Source organism: Felis catus, chromosome D1, assembly GCF_018350175.1.
Source record: "Felis catus isolate Fca126 chromosome D1, F.catus_Fca126_mat1.0, whole genome shotgun sequence".
Taxonomy (NCBI): Eukaryota; Metazoa; Chordata; class Mammalia; order Carnivora; family Felidae; genus Felis; species Felis catus.
Window position 1 is genome coordinate 4,064,044 of NC_058377.1, and position 17,998 is coordinate 4,082,041.

Consider the following 17,998-nt stretch of genomic DNA (forward strand, 5'->3'; position numbering starts at 1 on the left):
GCATTAGTGCCGTAGAGAAAAGCAAGAATGGTGGTTCCGTCTGTGATCTCACTACTCGGGCTGCAGAACTCTCCGGAAAAGGAGAGAGAAAGCGGTATTTCAGCCGAGCCCATTTCCCCCTGCATGTTCACTTCTGAAGCTAAACAATGCTTATGATGCATGACTCAGCTTAGAAGGTACTTCTTACTGTCTTGTGAACATAACAAACCTTGAGGAAGATTGTGCATACATACATCCAGATTTATTCACTACAGCATCAGAATTATGTTACAAACCTGAAAGCAGTTTTACTTACCACACATGATCTTTCCAGAGGTTACTCTATTATACCTTTTGTTAGATGTTTCGTATTTTCTCTAGGATTTTATAGATACGCACTGTCTGTATACATGTGCACATATAACAGTACACACATATTTTATATAATATATGCACATGTACATAGACCTATGCACAAAAACACAGACGTATTTATTCTCTCCCTTGTACTAAATACTAATTTCCCCATACATATGCCTGCCTCTGAAGGGCTTAGCACTCGGTTGGTTTTGAAATACCTTATTTTGAATGAACTTAAAATTGTGCAGCCATCCAATTTATTCATTTTTTTCTGAATTGAATAATAACCTTTTAATTCCCACCTTTAAGAATTTTACCCATGGGATCAATTATCTACATCCATTAATATTCTTCAGGGAAAAGGAAATATCACGTAGCAACTGACTTTGGTTGATAGTACTGATTTTATTGTTTTAACTCTTTTCAACAGTGCTTGTAATGTTTATATTCATGATGTTTAGAAAATCTTAAAAACGTTCTAATAAGTATCTCTTTCAACAGTTTTACTTCTACTAAATACAAATAACCCCCCAAATTTTTCTCAGTAGGAAAATACTTTATCGATTGAAAATCATCTTAATTCATTTACACAAACATTTTCATAAGCAAGCCCTGATGTAGCAGTTTTAGACAGGGATTGATTTCTTTCCTGAAATAGCAGAGCAGATGTAGAACACTACCCATTATGGAAATTGTAGTCATAAACTCATAATCACTAAGAAGTAATGCATTTAAAATAACTTCTGAGGAATTACTGTCCCAAAGAGCACAGTAGTCGATAATAAAGATGGAAGGTTATATACTCTTAAGGCAGAACTAAGTGGTTATATTCTGCTTGTCTGTTTTTCCGTTTTTATTCACAGTTCAATACCCGGGACTCCATAAGGCTGCATATCAAAGACGCCCCACAATTCCCCCTTAATGACTAACCAGGACTCTATTTTCTTTTCTATTGAGAAGATTTGGTATTTTCTTCAGGCATAGTAGTCCCCAAAACCTTGTATTAAATCCTCCGCAAGTATGCAGGGTAGAAGGGCTACATGTGGGCAGATTGTCAGATTGGGTTGGTGCAAAGGACGAGGTTGGGAGAGTGTTGAAGATCTGCTACTCATGTGGACTTAATATGAAAGAAAAGCAAAATGAGACCCTCGCAAAGAAGCTGGGTTGAGCTGAGCAACCGGGAGATCTTTTGTTCAAGAAAAGCCTCGCTTTTCTCTCCACCTGTTCTCCCACCTTCCTGAGGGTGATCATCTTGTTTCTCTCACACTGGAGCACCGCACACCTGAATCTCAGTACCTGTGCATGCCCCTACCTGTGCAAAAAGTCTCGCTAAATCTCTAGTCAACATCTTCAGTACGCTGAAGGTCTTCCAGTCTTTGTTGGTTTGTTTGGCAGGAGCTCAAAGACCCTGACAGGCCCGTTCTGTCCAAAAAGGGAACTGAAAAAAAGAAAAGAAAAGAAAGCTAGATATTTTTTTACTTAGATTTGCACGTGTGTGTTTCAGAAGAGATAGCCTAGCACTTAATAGTCACTTTCCTTTTGAAGACCTGAATCAGGAATTCTAATATAATTACTTTGACCTGATACTCCTGTTTAGGGAGCACAACTCCACCAGGAAATCTTGAGATTTATTGAGTGCCTTATACGTACCAGACAATAGGAGGAGATAAGGAGAGGTTTTATCTACACTGTGTACTTATAATGTCATATAAAGTATTTCATTCACTCACAGTACAGAAATCCACATCCTTACCTACACCTGTCCCCTCTCTAGTTAAATCACAAATCTCAAGTAGCTGCACACACCTTGACAGATGCAGTAAGAGCTTCAACAATTTCCATATCTTCAAAATAGAGATTCAGATCCCACTTCTGCTACTTGTGTGAAATGGAATGATTTGCTTACCCTCTCTGAGCCTCAAATTCTCTGCCTGAGAAGTGGGAAGTGCCTGTCTCAAAATATCAATGTGAAAAGTGAATGAAAGGTACAGTTAAAGAACTTAGCATTATTTCTTCACATGTACTAAATAAGTCGGAGCTACTATTATTTTTCGCAACTATATATTTTTTTTACATTTTTATTGATTTTTGAGAGACAGAGAGAGACAGAGCACAAGTTGGGGAGGGGCAGAAAGAAAATGAGACACAGAATCCGAAGCAGGCTCCAGGCTCTGAGCTGTCAGCACAGAGCCCAGTGCAGGGCTCCAACTCACAAACTGTGAGATCATGACCTGAGCTGAAGTCAGACGCTTAACCGACTGAGCCACCCAGGCGCCCCATTCACGACTATATTTTATCATTGTCCTCCACCACCTTTTTACAAAGAATTACAATCTTAATCACAAGAGGACAAGAGGAATATTTTATTTATTTTTGCCCTCCTCGTTCCCACTGCCTGGCACGCAGTGGGTGCTTAATAAATGTTTGAGTACACAATAGAAACACAGCTTTTCCTAAAGCAACTTGCTCCCTATATAATGTAGAGGGAATTTAGCAACACAGATGTGATTACCAGCTAGAGAATCATGTGCACATGAACTGATACGGTCATATATGTATATGAAGGCTAAAATACTTAAGTGTTCAAGTATTGCAGACACTTTAGAATTGAACTTCAACCTTAGCACCACATGGGAGCCATAGCAGTACAACTTTTGAAAACTCTTAAGTGTGTTCTACTAAAAGTTTTAAGTGGTAACCATGAAGCAATTTCAGGTGTATTTTATAAATGTGTAATTCTTGATTTTCTCTACATATTCTCCCACACTTTAATTAGCTGTCACAAGAAAAAAAAAAGAAGGAAAGTATTAGCTCCTTGTAGCTACCAATATTTTATAAACTCTCTTAGAAATTAACACTGCTCTGCAACAACTCACCCATCTTCATAACCACATTTATAATTTAAATTATACAGGAGAATGTTTTCTGTAAGCTACCAAACCGTTTTCATCTATCTAAAGAAGAGACAATTAGTTGCCTTAACTTTATAGGTAGAGAAACTTTCTTCACCCAAGTCCAGTGTTAAATTATTCATTAATTACAAAGAGGCAGGAGATTTCTGGGTCCCTTGACTATGTCAACATAAGGCAGTAGTATTCAAGGACCAAGCGTAGACAATTGCCCACAGGAGAGTTACTTAGGGCATCTCTGAGAGAAAATTATGGACCATGTCATTTACATTTTTATTAAATTTTCAAAAGTAGTTTCCACGTTTGCAAAGTCCTTAAAAATCATAAGTAGTATAGAAACTGCCATGTTATGCAAGGTGAAATACCATCTATCGCAGAGTCACAAGAGCCAAGTGCAACTTTGCTAGTTAACACGCTGGCTGAGGGAGAAGAAAAGAGTTGTGTGAAAACTACTCCGTGACTGTTACAGTACCATGTTATAAATCCATGATTTCCATGACATTGTGGCCAAAAGCAGTCACTTCTTGTCTTCATATGGCTAAAAAAATCTAAAAAATCTGAGGTGTGACCAGCACACCTCAGCTGTGTTCACCACACCTGTCTTTTGGTGGCTTTAGTCTTCATTTATAAAATCAGGTGTTTGTTAATTTATCTCTCTAGTTCATGGCCTTCAAATCATTTGGTTTAGGTGTGTGTGTGTGTGTGTGTGTGTGTGTGTGTGTGTGTGAATTGAAAACTGTCTACTATTATTAGCCACCAGTAAACTTTTTCATATTATAAGGGTTTTCACAGTCATTCTTCATCCTGTTTTCTTACTTGCTTCAAGAACTAAATGGGAATATGACTTGAAGGGCGTGATTGTCATATTGGGGGGTGGGGAATTATTAGTTTTCATCGGAGACATATTTTAGAATAGAATAAAATTTCATGGACCACACGACCCTAATTAAACTCTAATGAAAGCAAAATTATTGGACAATGTTAGGAAAGGTGATTTAATGCAAATAAGTATATAAATTTTTTAAGCTCTTAATTCATTTCTTCATTGAACTCGCTAGCACCTGCTCTGAGAGAGGCATCCGGCAAAATGCTAGATAGCAAAGAAAAATCATCTAGCTCTTTTCCCAAAGGAGGTCATAGTTGAATGTGGCCTAAACCAGATGCAGAATATGGAGACCTGTGACCTTGACTAACTACTAAATGGTCTCTAACTTCATGAGATATTTTAGAATACTAATCCCATTGCCAAAGATGACAGTTTATGCCTCTCTCGACAATTATTAATGTTTATTTTTCCTGTCACAGTGCTAGATATTTAACAGTCACTCAGTAGAAAACTGTTTTAAAGATTGCACTTTCAGTTTCCAATATAAAGCCATCGAATATACTTGTAAGCATATTTCTCTATTCATCCTTTATTACTGATTTCTTGCCACACAAAATCAGTGTGTGTACTAATACTAAATACAGTCGTTTTGTCAACTTCTGCGGTTGAAAAGTTTAAGACTTTGGAATGTTTTATTATTTTCCCCCTTTACAGTTCTACTTCTCTCATTATAGGAATCCCCATATGTTATGTACAAGAAAAATCACGAAATGTTTGAAGGAAATGACAAGTATGAAGGATACTGTGTAGATTTGGCATCTGAAATTGCAAAACATATTGGTATCAAGTATAAAATTGCCATTGTCCCTGATGGAAAATATGGAGCGAGGGACGCAGACACAAAAATCTGGAATGGGATGGTAGGAGAACTTGTTTATGGGGTAAGCAAATCAACTTACTGAAGAATTTACTTACATAAACCTGAAACTTTTTTTTTTCCCCGCCCGGGCACATATCTGTTTCTAAAGACCTATTACTGTTTTTAAATTTGCAGTTAACATTCAGAGAGGCATTTCGATGTTCAGACGTTTCTCTAGTTCGTTATGGTGCCATTCCCAAATAATGAGAGAAGTTAATACCTCATAACTTCAAAATCTAGAAAGATAAAAAATTTAGAATATGATGTCCTATTTAAAAAAAAAAAGTGGTGACTTCAGTACCTGTGATGATTATTCTCTTGCCTGATGTTGTTCTATCATAGCTATGTTGTTTTAAGAACCGCACAACAAATCTTTTATTTATGTTACTTGGTGATGGAAGGGAAAGATTTCCTTCAACAGCATAAACTAAGACCTTATTTTAAGTAGTTCTCTGTATCCCCATTGCTTGTACTTACTGGTAAATATCTTTTATGTAATTTGGTGAAGCAATCATGAAATTACGTTAGCATCTATAAAATATTCACAGTCCTGCTGAACGTAGTAAATTTAAACTTTATGCAGTGGCATCATTTTTTTCGATGTAGCAAAACAAAAAAAGCTAGAACATACTTCATAGCGGGCCTCATGGGAAAACAGGTGGAGGGAGCCCTTCCCTGTGAGTTCACCATATACGAAGTATACACGGTTTGTCGCCAAGGGCATACTCTGTGTAGACATTCCTGCCTTACTCAGAACAAGATCAGTTTCTTCAGCTGTCCCTGCAAAGGATCGAAATGAAACCAGTGGTTACCAAGTGCTGGTGATGCGTGATCCTACCAAAGTCCAGAAACCAACCCGAGAGCTCGCAGCAAGCTGTATCCACCTGAGGTGTACTCAGAAATTTCCTAGAAGACAATTCATATTTCACAGACTTCTCCTTCAGAGCACACCCTGTCTGATTCACCCTCACGAGATGCCTTTGAGATAATTGCATGAGAGCCATCCTTCCCTAGACAAGAATAATGATGGAACGATTGAGGACATAACCGAGGTCTGTTGAGGGGCCCCGTTCCCAAGCCTGAACTGCAATCCACTAGTCACGATTCTGCACCCTGCACGTCACACCATGCAGCGACCAACTTTCTGCAACCAGTCCAGGCCTGTGGCTGTCCCCTCAGCAGAAGAGGAAATTGTTTGGCATTAAAGAGCAATCAGTTAGTTTTATATCCATTTATAAGAACTATTGACCAGTGAGGTGCCCTGAGTGAAGGTGAAAAAAATCGGCAGTTTTAAAGAATCAAAAAGTATTTTACCACAGGGCTCACCAGCGGTTTGATAGTGAGCTTCAAGCTCGAAAGAAAAAGGATCCCTAAACCCGGTGTTCCTTGGTAATTTTTTAGACGGTTGGTAATATTTTTAACTTTTGATACAGTAAGTAGATTTTAAATATAAACATTATTCAAGTTGTTAGAGCTACAAGAATTCATTTCCTTCAGAGATCACTATTGGGTCTTTCATCTCAAAAAATCCTACTTGGATCACCAATTAGTCATGGATGGCGTAACAAGCTTAGGTTTCTTTCTAGAGCATATGTGACTTCTCTCTTCCGCGGAGCCCCTACCCACTGGGCAACCCAGGCTCACCCCTTTGCGAGGGCTCTGACCATGCGGTTCAAGTAGCAAAAATGAGCGATATTTAGAGAGTAGCATAGGTAACGAAAAGTTGTATCCACGGTACACACCACAGTAACGGAAAGTCCCAAGGTCAAGCAGGTGTCAAAGAGAAAGAGAAGACAACCTAGTGGTTATCAGTTCTCATCATGTTCGCTCATCAGTTAATCCTCCAGGGTTTAAATTGTCTCTTCTCTGCCTCTTGAGCTTTATCCCGAAAGGAATCTTCTCCCACGTGTCTCCTACACTTTCTGTGGAGTCAGTATGCATCCAGGTGTCTGTAAAGTCTGCACTTTCCTCTGAGTTATTTTACTTTCTTACTGCGAACACGTACAACAGAGGTCCAGGTTCCGGGGCCCGGGGTGAAACACCCATTCTGTCCTAGCTACCAAAGCTCCTTAGACAAGCAAAAGGATTCACCTTGAACCCGTTGTTGTTGTTGTTGTTGTTGTTGTTGTTGTTGTCATGTTCTCTGCACACTTTGTAATGGACTTGTCAGGAATAAGTGTCCTGTGAAGCACTCCCGTGCGGCCTGAGTGCACCACCAGGAGGTGGCCCCAAGCGCAGATCTCCCCGCTCCTGGCAGGTGCTCTCCCCCTGTGGCACCTGTGCGCCCAGCGAGTCCATTCCGTGGTCCTCTGTGGCCCTTCTGCTGGGTCCTGCCAGACTCGTGTGCATGGAGTTGAATCCACGGGAATATTCTTCCAGGCATGTTCCGTGGCCGGCCGGCACCAGGATTACGTGTGCTGTGTGGTGACATGCCGGTTCATGAGCCTTGCCCCAGAGGCCCTGGAAAACCCAGGTATCATGCAGCACTTGCAGGAGACCCTTTGCCTACTTCCTTCCGGGAACCACCAAAAGGTTGTGGACCATCTCCAGGGTTAGCAGACAAAGCCCAGGTCTGTCTCCTCTGTTCACTATCCTCTTGCAGACGTCACAAGTACCCTCATCGGACATCCCAGCTCTGCCCTCCCTCACATCTACTTTCACATGCAGGAGGGCCCCCTTGTTTCTCTCCGTGTTGCTTTCCTTTTGTAGAGTTAACTCATTCGGGGTCACTTGCATAAGTAAAACATTTCGTAAGAACGTTATGCAGAACGAGTTACACGAGTGGTGTTTCAGATCGGTGTAAAGATGTCGTGGCCACATATTCCTGTTGCAACAGCAGAACAGCCACTTAGAAAACTAACAATTTTGTAGGATGTCATCAGGTATGCTACCAAATACAGCTTAGAGGAACTGTGGGGGCAAGACTAAAACACGTATGATGGAGACTGATCATACGATATGAGAAGAATTATACTCAAAATGTTTATTTTGAGAGAGAGAGAGAAAGTCTGAGTAGGGGAGGGGCAGAGAGAGAGAGAGAGATCTAACGAGACTCTCAACGCAGGGCTTGGACTCACAAACCAGGAGATCATGACCTGAGCTTAAATCAGGAGTCAGATGTTGAACCAACTGAGCCTCGCAGGGATCCCCTGATATGACAAGAATTTTTCTAAGCATGAAACCAAAGGCTAAAGACACAAAAAAGATACTTTTATAGGCTACAAAAAATTTAATACATATATTGCAATGGAGTACCATGATCTAAGTTATATAATGAAAACAGATGCTGAGTAGGGAGAATATTTGCAACATATGTGGAAAATAAAAGTTAATATTTTGAATATATTTGAAAGTGCTTACAAATTAGTCAGTAAAAAATGAATTCACCGTATGGAAAATACAGGCAGATTATAACAGGTTATGATATTTAAAAAGCCAATGTAGCTATTTGTTTTACAAAAATAAACTCTATACAAAGAGATCTAATTTTCTATAGAGCAAATTGACAAAGATAAATGAGAATAAAGACACACATGGGCTGTCCACCATCCATAGCTGCAGAAGCTGTCACACAATGTTGATGACAGTAGAAACTTGCATGGTCTTCCTGGAGAAAAGTTGCACAAAATACATCATGACCATTACAAAGAAGCGTACCATTTAGACCAGCAACCCCACTTCTCGAAATCCATCTTAAACAATTAAGGTATCTTCTAGGGTTTTTCTTCAAAGATGTTCACATAATTCGTCAAAGTTTTAAGCCATGTAAACCTGGAAACAGTACAAACGACTCTTAAAATAATAAGTAGATTGAGTAAATTTTGTTATTTTCATATGATAAAATACTAGCAGTCATTAACTAATTTTTAATATGTAAGATAAAATGAAAAGCGTTCATCCTTTCCTTCTGAGTAAAAGAATCATAAAATAGTGTTTTATGGGGCACCTGGGTGGCTCAGTCGGTTACGTTCCAATTTCAGCTCAGGTCATGATCTAAAGGTTAGTGAGTTTGAGCCCCGCATCAGGCTCTGTGCTGACAGCTCAGAGCCTGGAGCCTGCTTCAGATTCTTTGTGTCTGTCTGTCTGTCTCTCTCTCTCTCAAAAATATTAATTTTTTAAAAAAAAAACATAGTGTTTTATATTACCCCATCGTGAAATAAGAAAAATATTCTTCATCAAACCATGTCTAGCAGGGCATATATTAAGAAAAAAATAAGACTAGGTAAGAGTGGAGGTAACTTTCCTTAATTTGGGGATTCTGTGTTTAGATACTAATTTTCCTATGGCTAGTTTATATATCACTTGTATAATGAGAGTTATACAAGTAATAAGATTGCAGAAATAAACACCTCCCAGTAGTGAATCTGACTTCTGTGTGTGTGGCCGTTTATGATGGAAGCTAAGTTCGTTCCCCTAGAAGGCACTGCTGGTGAACCCTCACTCACCCAGCGGGCAGCATCATGACTGCAGTGCAGTGCCCACCGCAGCCCTCCAGATGCCCCTGTATCAAGCTGCTGGCCATCGGGTGAACCAGCGAGCTGAGGGTATACGAGAGTGAGGCAGCCTCTGTGTAAGAGCGCAAGTGCTTGAGCAGTGTCCCAGATTCCACTTTAATGCCAAATATTTTCCTTTCCAAACGAACAATCAAATAATCTTTGTTTTCACAGCGTAGATCATGTAACATCTTACAGTTTTCTCATGACACTTTATTTCATCAGTTTGAGAGATGGCATGATTTACAAGGAAACACAAGCTCCAATCCCAGAACTGCCGTGACGTGTAGAATTCACCTGAGTCTCAGTTCCATTGTCTAGAAAACAGTGATAAGCCGGATTACCATGAATGTTAAATGAGATCCCCTTTAAATATTTAGTTCGATGTCAGGTACATAATCCTTCAATAAGTGCTCACTAGTATTTTATTCATTTTTGTAATGGATAATCACAGTAATGCAGCGAGGCAAACAGGAAAGTGTCCTCATTGTAGAGATATGGAAAACGGGCTCAGAAAAATCGCTCAGAACAAAAATGGAAGCTGGTGTCTTAACGATCATAATATCTGAGAATTGAATCCACTGTTTTCCAAAAGCTGTGTTAGAAATTGGAAGTAGAAAAAAATCACCGTATGGGCATAGTTAAGAAATAAATGCCAATTTCCAGATTTTTGTGTGCGCGCTGGATTGGAAAATGTCATCAAACAACGGGTTTCTTCTGTCCCACAAACACAGACAGTATGATAGGTTTGTTACAACTGGAAAGGGATAAAAAAAAAAGACTGTTTGAAATTTGCAATTTATAATATTAAGGCATGGCCAAGTAATGAGTCCGTGGCACCATTCCAAAGGAAACAGAAAAGGCTGCAACGTAGCAAGTCTGGCCAAGAAATTCAGAAATTCAGCCATAAGGAAAGGCAATTAGGGCTCCCCCTCTGCCCCAGCCCACATCCTTAAAGCTTCACAAGATGCATTAACCTATGTGTTTTCATGTGTCTTTTCTCTTTTAGAAAGCAGAGATTGCTATCGCCCCTCTGACAATCACTTTGGTCCGAGAGGAGGTCATTGACTTCTCTAAGCCCTTCATGAGTTTGGGCATATCTATCATGATCAAAAAGCCTCAGAAATCCAAACCAGGAGTGTTTTCCTTCTTGGATCCTCTGGCCTATGAGATTTGGATGTGCATAGTCTTTGCCTACATTGGTGTCAGCGTGGTCTTATTCCTAGTTAGCAGGTTCAGTCCGTACGAGTGGCACACAGAAGAGCCGGAGGATGGAAAGGAAGGACCCAGCGACCAGCCTCCCAATGAGTTTGGCATCTTTAACAGCCTCTGGTTTTCCCTGGGTGCCTTCATGCAGCAAGGATGTGACATTTCACCCAGGTGAGTCTGGAAACCTCAGTTCCTCACCGATTCCCCAGTAATCCTTCGTGTCGTGCAGAACATCTGTATCCAGGTTCTTGTCCCGGAAGCAGAGCTTTACTTGAAACATACAAAAAAACTTGCAGTTCCCAAATTAATCTAAGTATATTCACGGCCAATTTCTCCAACTTAGCGCCAAATGTGGAAACCTCATAAGGATGAAATTTCCCGATGGAAAAGTAACATGCTACCCGTGAGAACCCTCAAAAAGCACTGCGGTATTAATATTTCCTTCACTGGTTTGACAGATGGAGACAAAGATCTCAACTGTAAGAACAGGAATTCATTTCCATTTTGTCTCCTTTTCAAAATCAAATGTCTTTGTTACTATGGCTGTTGTTCACTTTTTTTTTTTTTAATTAATTTCGAACTTGATTTACATCCCATGCACCTTACAGGAGATTTCTGCCACATAGTTACCGAAAACCTGAGTCAGGATGGTGGGTAGCAGGTATACATTGTTCTATCTAACAATACAAGCCGTGGGCAGAGTTCAGCTATGTGCTGTGTTAGCTTAATAGAGATGTTTTTCAATATCTCTGGATTCATGCCTCACTTCCTTTGGATGCCACTAAGACATTTTCAGTTATGTTTGCCAAAAATGCAGCTAATCTCCCATTACAAGAAAAATACCAAATTTCTCCTGTAGGAAAAAAAAAACAGCAGAAAGTCGGAGAAGCTAAGAATTGAATTTAAATAGTGACTTATATCATCATCGCAAATATACAGATTTTTTTTTAAGAAATGTATGCTTTCTCAAAAGGAGACATTTTAGCCACAAGTCACTTGATGTTCCTTAAGACCCAGGAAAACTATAAATGTGTTTAAATTCCACTGACATATGCATCTGAGTCAATAACTCTGAATTAATGACATGAAAAGAAAACAAAGTAAATCAAGTAATGGATTTGAAAACCAGGATGAAGCAAATGCCAAACTAAAACCAACAAGTGCGACTAATACAATACTGATAAAAAAGGGAGAATTTTAAGGCTAGAAATGTCATGGAAAATATGAAAATTTGTTTCTTACTTTACAAAATTGTTTAAAAACAATTTGTCGCAGGAATTTCAAATAGTTTGATGGTCCCACTGAGTGATATCAATTATGAAAATGACCTGGATTTTTAATTCATTCCATCCCCGCTTTTCCTCTGCATCCACATCACCCACACGTCTCTGATAGCAGGGAAAGGATGAGGAGAGAAGTTTTTTTCTGGAAGGTTAGCATCGGTTTTTAATGCCGTCCTGCTGTCCCTTGACAGGTCACATGCTCAGGTCTCATGTTGGCAGTGGCAGAGGGAACATTTTTACACCGGAAAGCGAAGATGCGTTAGGACATAGCCCATCCTCCACTCAGATCAGTAACGCTCACAAATGAAATTATCAGAAAGGAAATCTCAAACTAACAAAACAGCCCTCAACTGCAGTCCCTCTGAGACCAGTCTGAGGCATCAGCTGGCCCAGCCAATGGCAGGTGCCACTTTGGCACATGCCCCACCCACCCTGGCTGGGCTCTGACTGAATGTAATCACAGGTTCTGTCATAAGGGTATTGATCAGATTGTGTCAAATCTAAGACCTCTCCCAGTGTTAAGACGTATTGCTATTTTAGGTACCACGGAGAGAGAAATAATGCTGCCCATTAAAGCACATGACTATGTTTTATCTCCTGGCCTGTAGGCTGCATCCTAATTTCAGAGATGCTAAAATGTAAAGGGAGGAGGGTATCACTGGATTTAAGTGCGTGTTCCTTTTCTGTACCTGAAGGAAATGCCTTAAGTCCCATGTTTCTGCTGACTAAACAGTAAAAAGGAAACGTTTTCCATCTTGCCGGTGGCATTTCTAAATTCACTATGCCATGAAGGGCATCAGATTGTACTGAAGGCTAGAATCATTCTTGAGTAGACAGAAAATGAAACAATATTTGCAGTTGTTGCTTTCAACGTACATTGGGAATCGATGGTATTTCTTTTATTTCTCTATGTCGGTTAGAGAAAGGAAAATGTGCATTATCTTCTCCATATTCAGATCCCTCTCAGGTCGGATTGTTGGAGGTGTCTGGTGGTTCTTCACGCTCATCATTATATCATCTTATACCGCTAACCTCGCTGCTTTCCTGACGGTAGAACGAATGGTCTCCCCCATAGAAAGTGCGGAAGACCTGGCCAAACAAACAGAAATTGCCTATGGAACATTGGATTCAGGGTCAACAAAAGAATTCTTCAGAGTAAGTTAAGGGAAACACCAACGGTGAAATGTTCGTAATTTTGAAGCTCAGGCCATTTTTGCCAACAATCATTCTATGGGCTGTAGCCATGGTAGGTTTTACACATACAGTAGTAACTGCTCCGTTTAATGCCAATACTTCTACTTGGATTTTACAATCACTTTAATTTGCAAAATCTAATTGACTTATTCACATTACAAGAAAGACTCAAGGAAAAGTGACAACAAAAAGGTAATTAAAACAACTTTATAATGTAACTTATCCAAAGGATTCCAGTGTTGGTAATGCTATGATGATATTGCATCTGGGAAGATTGAATTTATGTATGTTTTGGGGTTAAGAGCGTAAAAATGAAGGTAAGATTTGGTTTTTTTTTTTAAAGAATAAATTTAACGTGCTACATTTGAAACCCTTAACTGCAGGTTATACTCCCTTCTATGAGGTATATATAGTCTATAATCTATTCTGTAACAGTGGATTTCAAAGCAATATATTTGCTTCCTCACAAGATAATGGTAAGAGAACTGTTATGTTCTGGACACCTTTGTAGGGCTTTGTATGCGCTGACTTCTCTGCTTTGTGGATAAAATTGTTCACACTGCTAGAAATTTACATATGGCTATGATCCCTTTTGTTTTCCCTCAGGATGGCAGGTATTTGGGGGTTTTTGTTTCTGTCTTTCAATTGTTTGTTCCATTAGGAGGATGAATTTTTGATCGGTGAAACTCTTTTACTCTGCTTCTGCTTAATCCAGAGATACATACTTGGTAATGTCTGGTCAGAGATAAGGATTCATTTTGTGATTTCAGAACCAAATCATTAAAAGCTAGTCAGAGTGACATTTTCTCAAGTATTTACCAAAGTAATAATGAGGACATTTTATGTGTACTTTCAGTTGGTTAGTGACAGATACTTAGTAATTCAGAAGACAAGACAGATTTCCCTATTTTTTAAGGTTTTGTGTAAAAATAACGATCGCCCTTTAAAGGAAGTTCACGCTTACATGTATAGGACATGAAAGTTTGCATTGTCATTTTAAATGTATATGCTTATCATTTTCCCACTCAGCCTGAAAATTAAAAACAACAAAATGCCCTAATCGTTAAGCTGGCCTTAAGCTTCATGTGCTTGGAGTTCAGTAAGAGATTTCTCTTTTTGTACAAAGATCTGATTGTGTTATCCTTATAAACTACAGATGTTTACATAATACTAAATTAAGAACAAACCACACAAAAATTCTGCCAGACGCATCACTGGGCATTGTTTAAAAAAGAAACTAGGCAAAAAAAAAGAGGTTAGAGTGGGAGAGAGCCAAAGCATAAGAGACTCTTAAAAACTGAGAACAAACTGAGGGTTGATATGGGGGGGTGGGGGAGAGAGGAAAGTGTGTGATGGGCATTGAGGAGGGCACCTGTTGGGATGAGCACTGGGTGTTGTATGGAAACCAATTTGACAATAAATTTCATATATTGAAAAAAAAAAAAAGAAACCAGGCTGTGAACAGTGTCTTCGTCAACAATTTGGAACATTGCCAATAGATATAATGAAAAATTAATGGTAATGAGAGTATTTGCAGATTTTTCTAAAACTATAAATAATAGTCATAGCAATAGATTTTATTAACAGCATTCTATGGATACAGTTAACTAAGCAAATTTTTAAAATTTACTGAGTACATCCCAGTCTTTAAAAGTTACTGATGGAAACATACTGCTCTGACACATTTTAACATAATTTCAGTACCTTGCCGGAAATCTCTAAGTTCGTAACTGCTTCCGTCCAAAAGTAAGTAGGTAAAATTCATTGACTGTGCCCAGAAACCATTACATGTATGCATCAAAATAGAATACAAGTTTGTGCTATCACTTGCATTTTACTGGGAAAAGGTGACTGATTTTCATGGAAATCAGGCAAATATTTGCAGGTTCATCATCCTGCCTTGAGTGATAAAGGAAGAAAGGTCATGTTGATTCCCTGAAAAAAAATTTCATAAATAACTCCCTATAAAGCTCTCGAGCATCAAGCACCCTGAAAATGTTTATTTTTAATCTTTATGGAATTTTTTTAAAGTGTCCCAAATTCTAAAAACTGGTGAGGTAGATAAGAGAGTATGTTGATAAGAAATACAGGACTAAGGGAAGCTGTTTGCTGGATTTACAGAGCCTTTCACACAGGCTGTGCAATCACCGTGCCCCGTTTCCTTTCTTTCCCACCCCACTTCAGTTTCAAAATGGAAAGATTTTCTTAGAAGTGTAGGTATTTATTGTTGCCTGAACCCTAATGGGACAAGAAAGCCCATTCCCTGACCGCACACTTTCAGGAATGCATAAACTCGGGTTCTCTGATAAAAATCGAATTCATTTCCTATCCTGTGCTCTCCCCCGTCTCCCGCAGATGATGACCTGGTTTAAATAAACCATTTTGTCTGACGGGTTGAGGAAACAGAATGTGAAGGGTATTTTTGCCCTTGTCGAAAATGTTTCCTCGCGGGAACACAGTAATGGTACATCTCTCAGCCCCACTGAACTGCCTCGGGCAGTGACCTGTACTCAGGGCTTCAAAAAATGTTGCAGTTAAAATCAACTGGAGAAAGAATTAGGCCATGGGGGGAAATTACATCTGAATTCACCTGTTGCCTTGGGCGTGCCTCATTGTGAAGCTTGGTATGTTTCGTGTTCTGTGCTCCCAGCTCAGCATAAACACAGAGGCGTTTAAAGAGAGTTCCTATTTGTCACTTACCCACAGCCTTCTCTGTAGGTACTGAGACATTGTTACACACCTGATTTGCACATGCTGCTTTTTTATTTCAACGCAGATTTTACACTGTGGCTGTTTCAGCCATCGGGGAAACCACGAATGCGTAAATGGGGTGGATTACTCTCTCAGGGGTTATAAGATTATCAAATCTTGTGAACATGAGCCATGCTGCATAAGCAACTAGAAGCGGGAAATAATTCACCTGACAACAATGTACATATGAAGTATAATGCGTGACATGTGTACAAATTTTCTCTTAAAAAACGGGAATGGCAGGATACTTCATTTTTGAGAAATTAAAAGCACAGCATAGTTTTAAAACTCCAAGAATGATTTCAAGTAACAAAATAGTGCTTTAAATAAGTAAGCCTCCTATTCATTGAGTTTCACAATAAACAAATAAATCTGAGATTATTTTTCTAATCTCAAAGAATGACTTTTATATTATCTTTGCTTCTTACCTTGAGCCTAGTCACCCCCCAAACCTAATCTTTAAGAAGATGTGACAGTTGAAGATTTTAGGGACTTAAAATCCCATTATCACTGCATTCATGAGTTTGCTGGGTCTGCAGAAATTTCCCTTTTAACCTGTCTCATCAAATGTATAAAGGTTTGCTTACCCTCACTCCTTAGCAGACACCTCTTGCGGTCACAGATAAGGCACAGGGATATTATTTCCGTCTTTCCCTTCTTGAGTGTCCCCCCCCCACCCCCTTCACCATGTGAACATGATCTTATCTATGCCACGCGCCTTTAACTCTGAATCAGAATTCCTAAACATTCACAGAGTGACAGTGTAATTTTTTTTTCCCCCAAAAGAGTTGCTTTCATTCTTTGTCTAATTTCCCACCGGGCTGCTGTACCTTTACCATTTCTGTTATACATAAGGCCTGCTAAGTTTGGCGCAACTACATTTGGATTCCTCTTTCTTCTGGATTTTAAAGGAATTAATTTACCTTCCTTTGCACTTAAGGTATATGTAATTCAATGTATTTAAACAAATGCAGCAGTAATTTTCCTCACATGAATATTGTACAAATGGACTTCTAAAAAATATCAGTGGCCTAAAGATACTTTGTTCTCTTAAAAAGGAATCATTTGTTTTACTATTTCATTGCCCTCTGTAATTGTCTCCCTCATTGTCAAGCCCAGGAAATACTCTTTTTCCACTCTGCTGTGTTAGTTTTGTTTAGCGGTTCTGATCCCTTCGAGTAAGATGCCAGACACTGACTGGAAAATTGCCAAGTAACCACCCGAACTCTCATGTTCTAAAAATTTTTTTTTCAACATTTATTTATTTTTGGGACAGAGAGAGACAGAGCATGAACGGGGGAGGGGCAGAGAGAGAGGGAGACACAGAATGGGAAACAGGCTCCAGACTCTGAGCCATCAGCCCAGAGCCCGACGCGGGGCTCGAACTCACGGACCGCGAGATCGTGACCTGGCTGAAGTCGGACGCCCAACCGACTGCGCCACCCAGGCGCCCCAGCGAACTCTCATGTTCTTAAAAAATTTCGGAACACTTTTCAATGAAAACGATACCCAGGTTTTATTTCTTTTGTTTTCAACGCAGTATCCATGAAGTATAAATGTATGTGGACCTCTGTACCTTTTTCGGTGACACGCACAAGTCGACGTATTTTTTAGGGTGATTATACGCCTAAAACATGTCATTTGCCAACATTTCTTTCAGTTGAAATTATCAGAATGAATGCTTAAGGACTTCTGTATCCGGTGATCCAGACAGTTTAGGATTTTCAGAGATCAGAACTCATAAAATGGAAGAGTTAGTTGTCTGGAAGACAGCTCTGTTATTGAAGACAGAATGAAGGGGGCCAAGCAGCGTGGCCTCCTTAGTGGATCCCGAGGTTGAGGGTTCTGAGTCCAGATCCGCCCCTGGCCTGGAGCCACAGAGAATATTTGCCGTTTCGTTTAGTGTCGGCATGCAGTTTCCTCACGTGTGGCTTTCTATAGGCACAAGTAACCCGACATTACCTGAACACACACACACCCCCCACAAGCTCTGTGCCACTGAGATGTGTTTAAGTGTTAATAACGTAAACACACTCCATGGGATAATACAGGATGTCCCTTCTCCATCTTGATAT

The 17,998-nt window shown here is 39.6% G+C and overlaps 1 protein-coding gene across 14 annotated transcripts in view; it reads left to right on the top strand.

Annotated features, from left to right (window-relative positions):
- The window catches only part of GRIA4 (glutamate ionotropic receptor AMPA type subunit 4), a 1,433,894-nt gene that overhangs the window by 1,374,764 nt on the left and 41,132 nt on the right, over positions 1-17,998 (top strand). For 13 of the 14 annotated variants that reach the window (XM_045039802.1, XM_045039803.1, XM_045039797.1 and 10 more), the window contains 3 exons: positions 4,809-5,015; positions 10,496-10,866; positions 12,935-13,133. In XM_045039802.1, coding sequence (XP_044895737.1) covers positions 4,809-5,015; positions 10,496-10,866; positions 12,935-13,133 — 777 coding nt within the window. The remainder of the gene's footprint in view (positions 1-4,808; positions 5,016-10,495; positions 10,867-12,934; positions 13,134-17,998) is intronic. The other variant, XM_045039804.1, reaches the window with a different exon arrangement.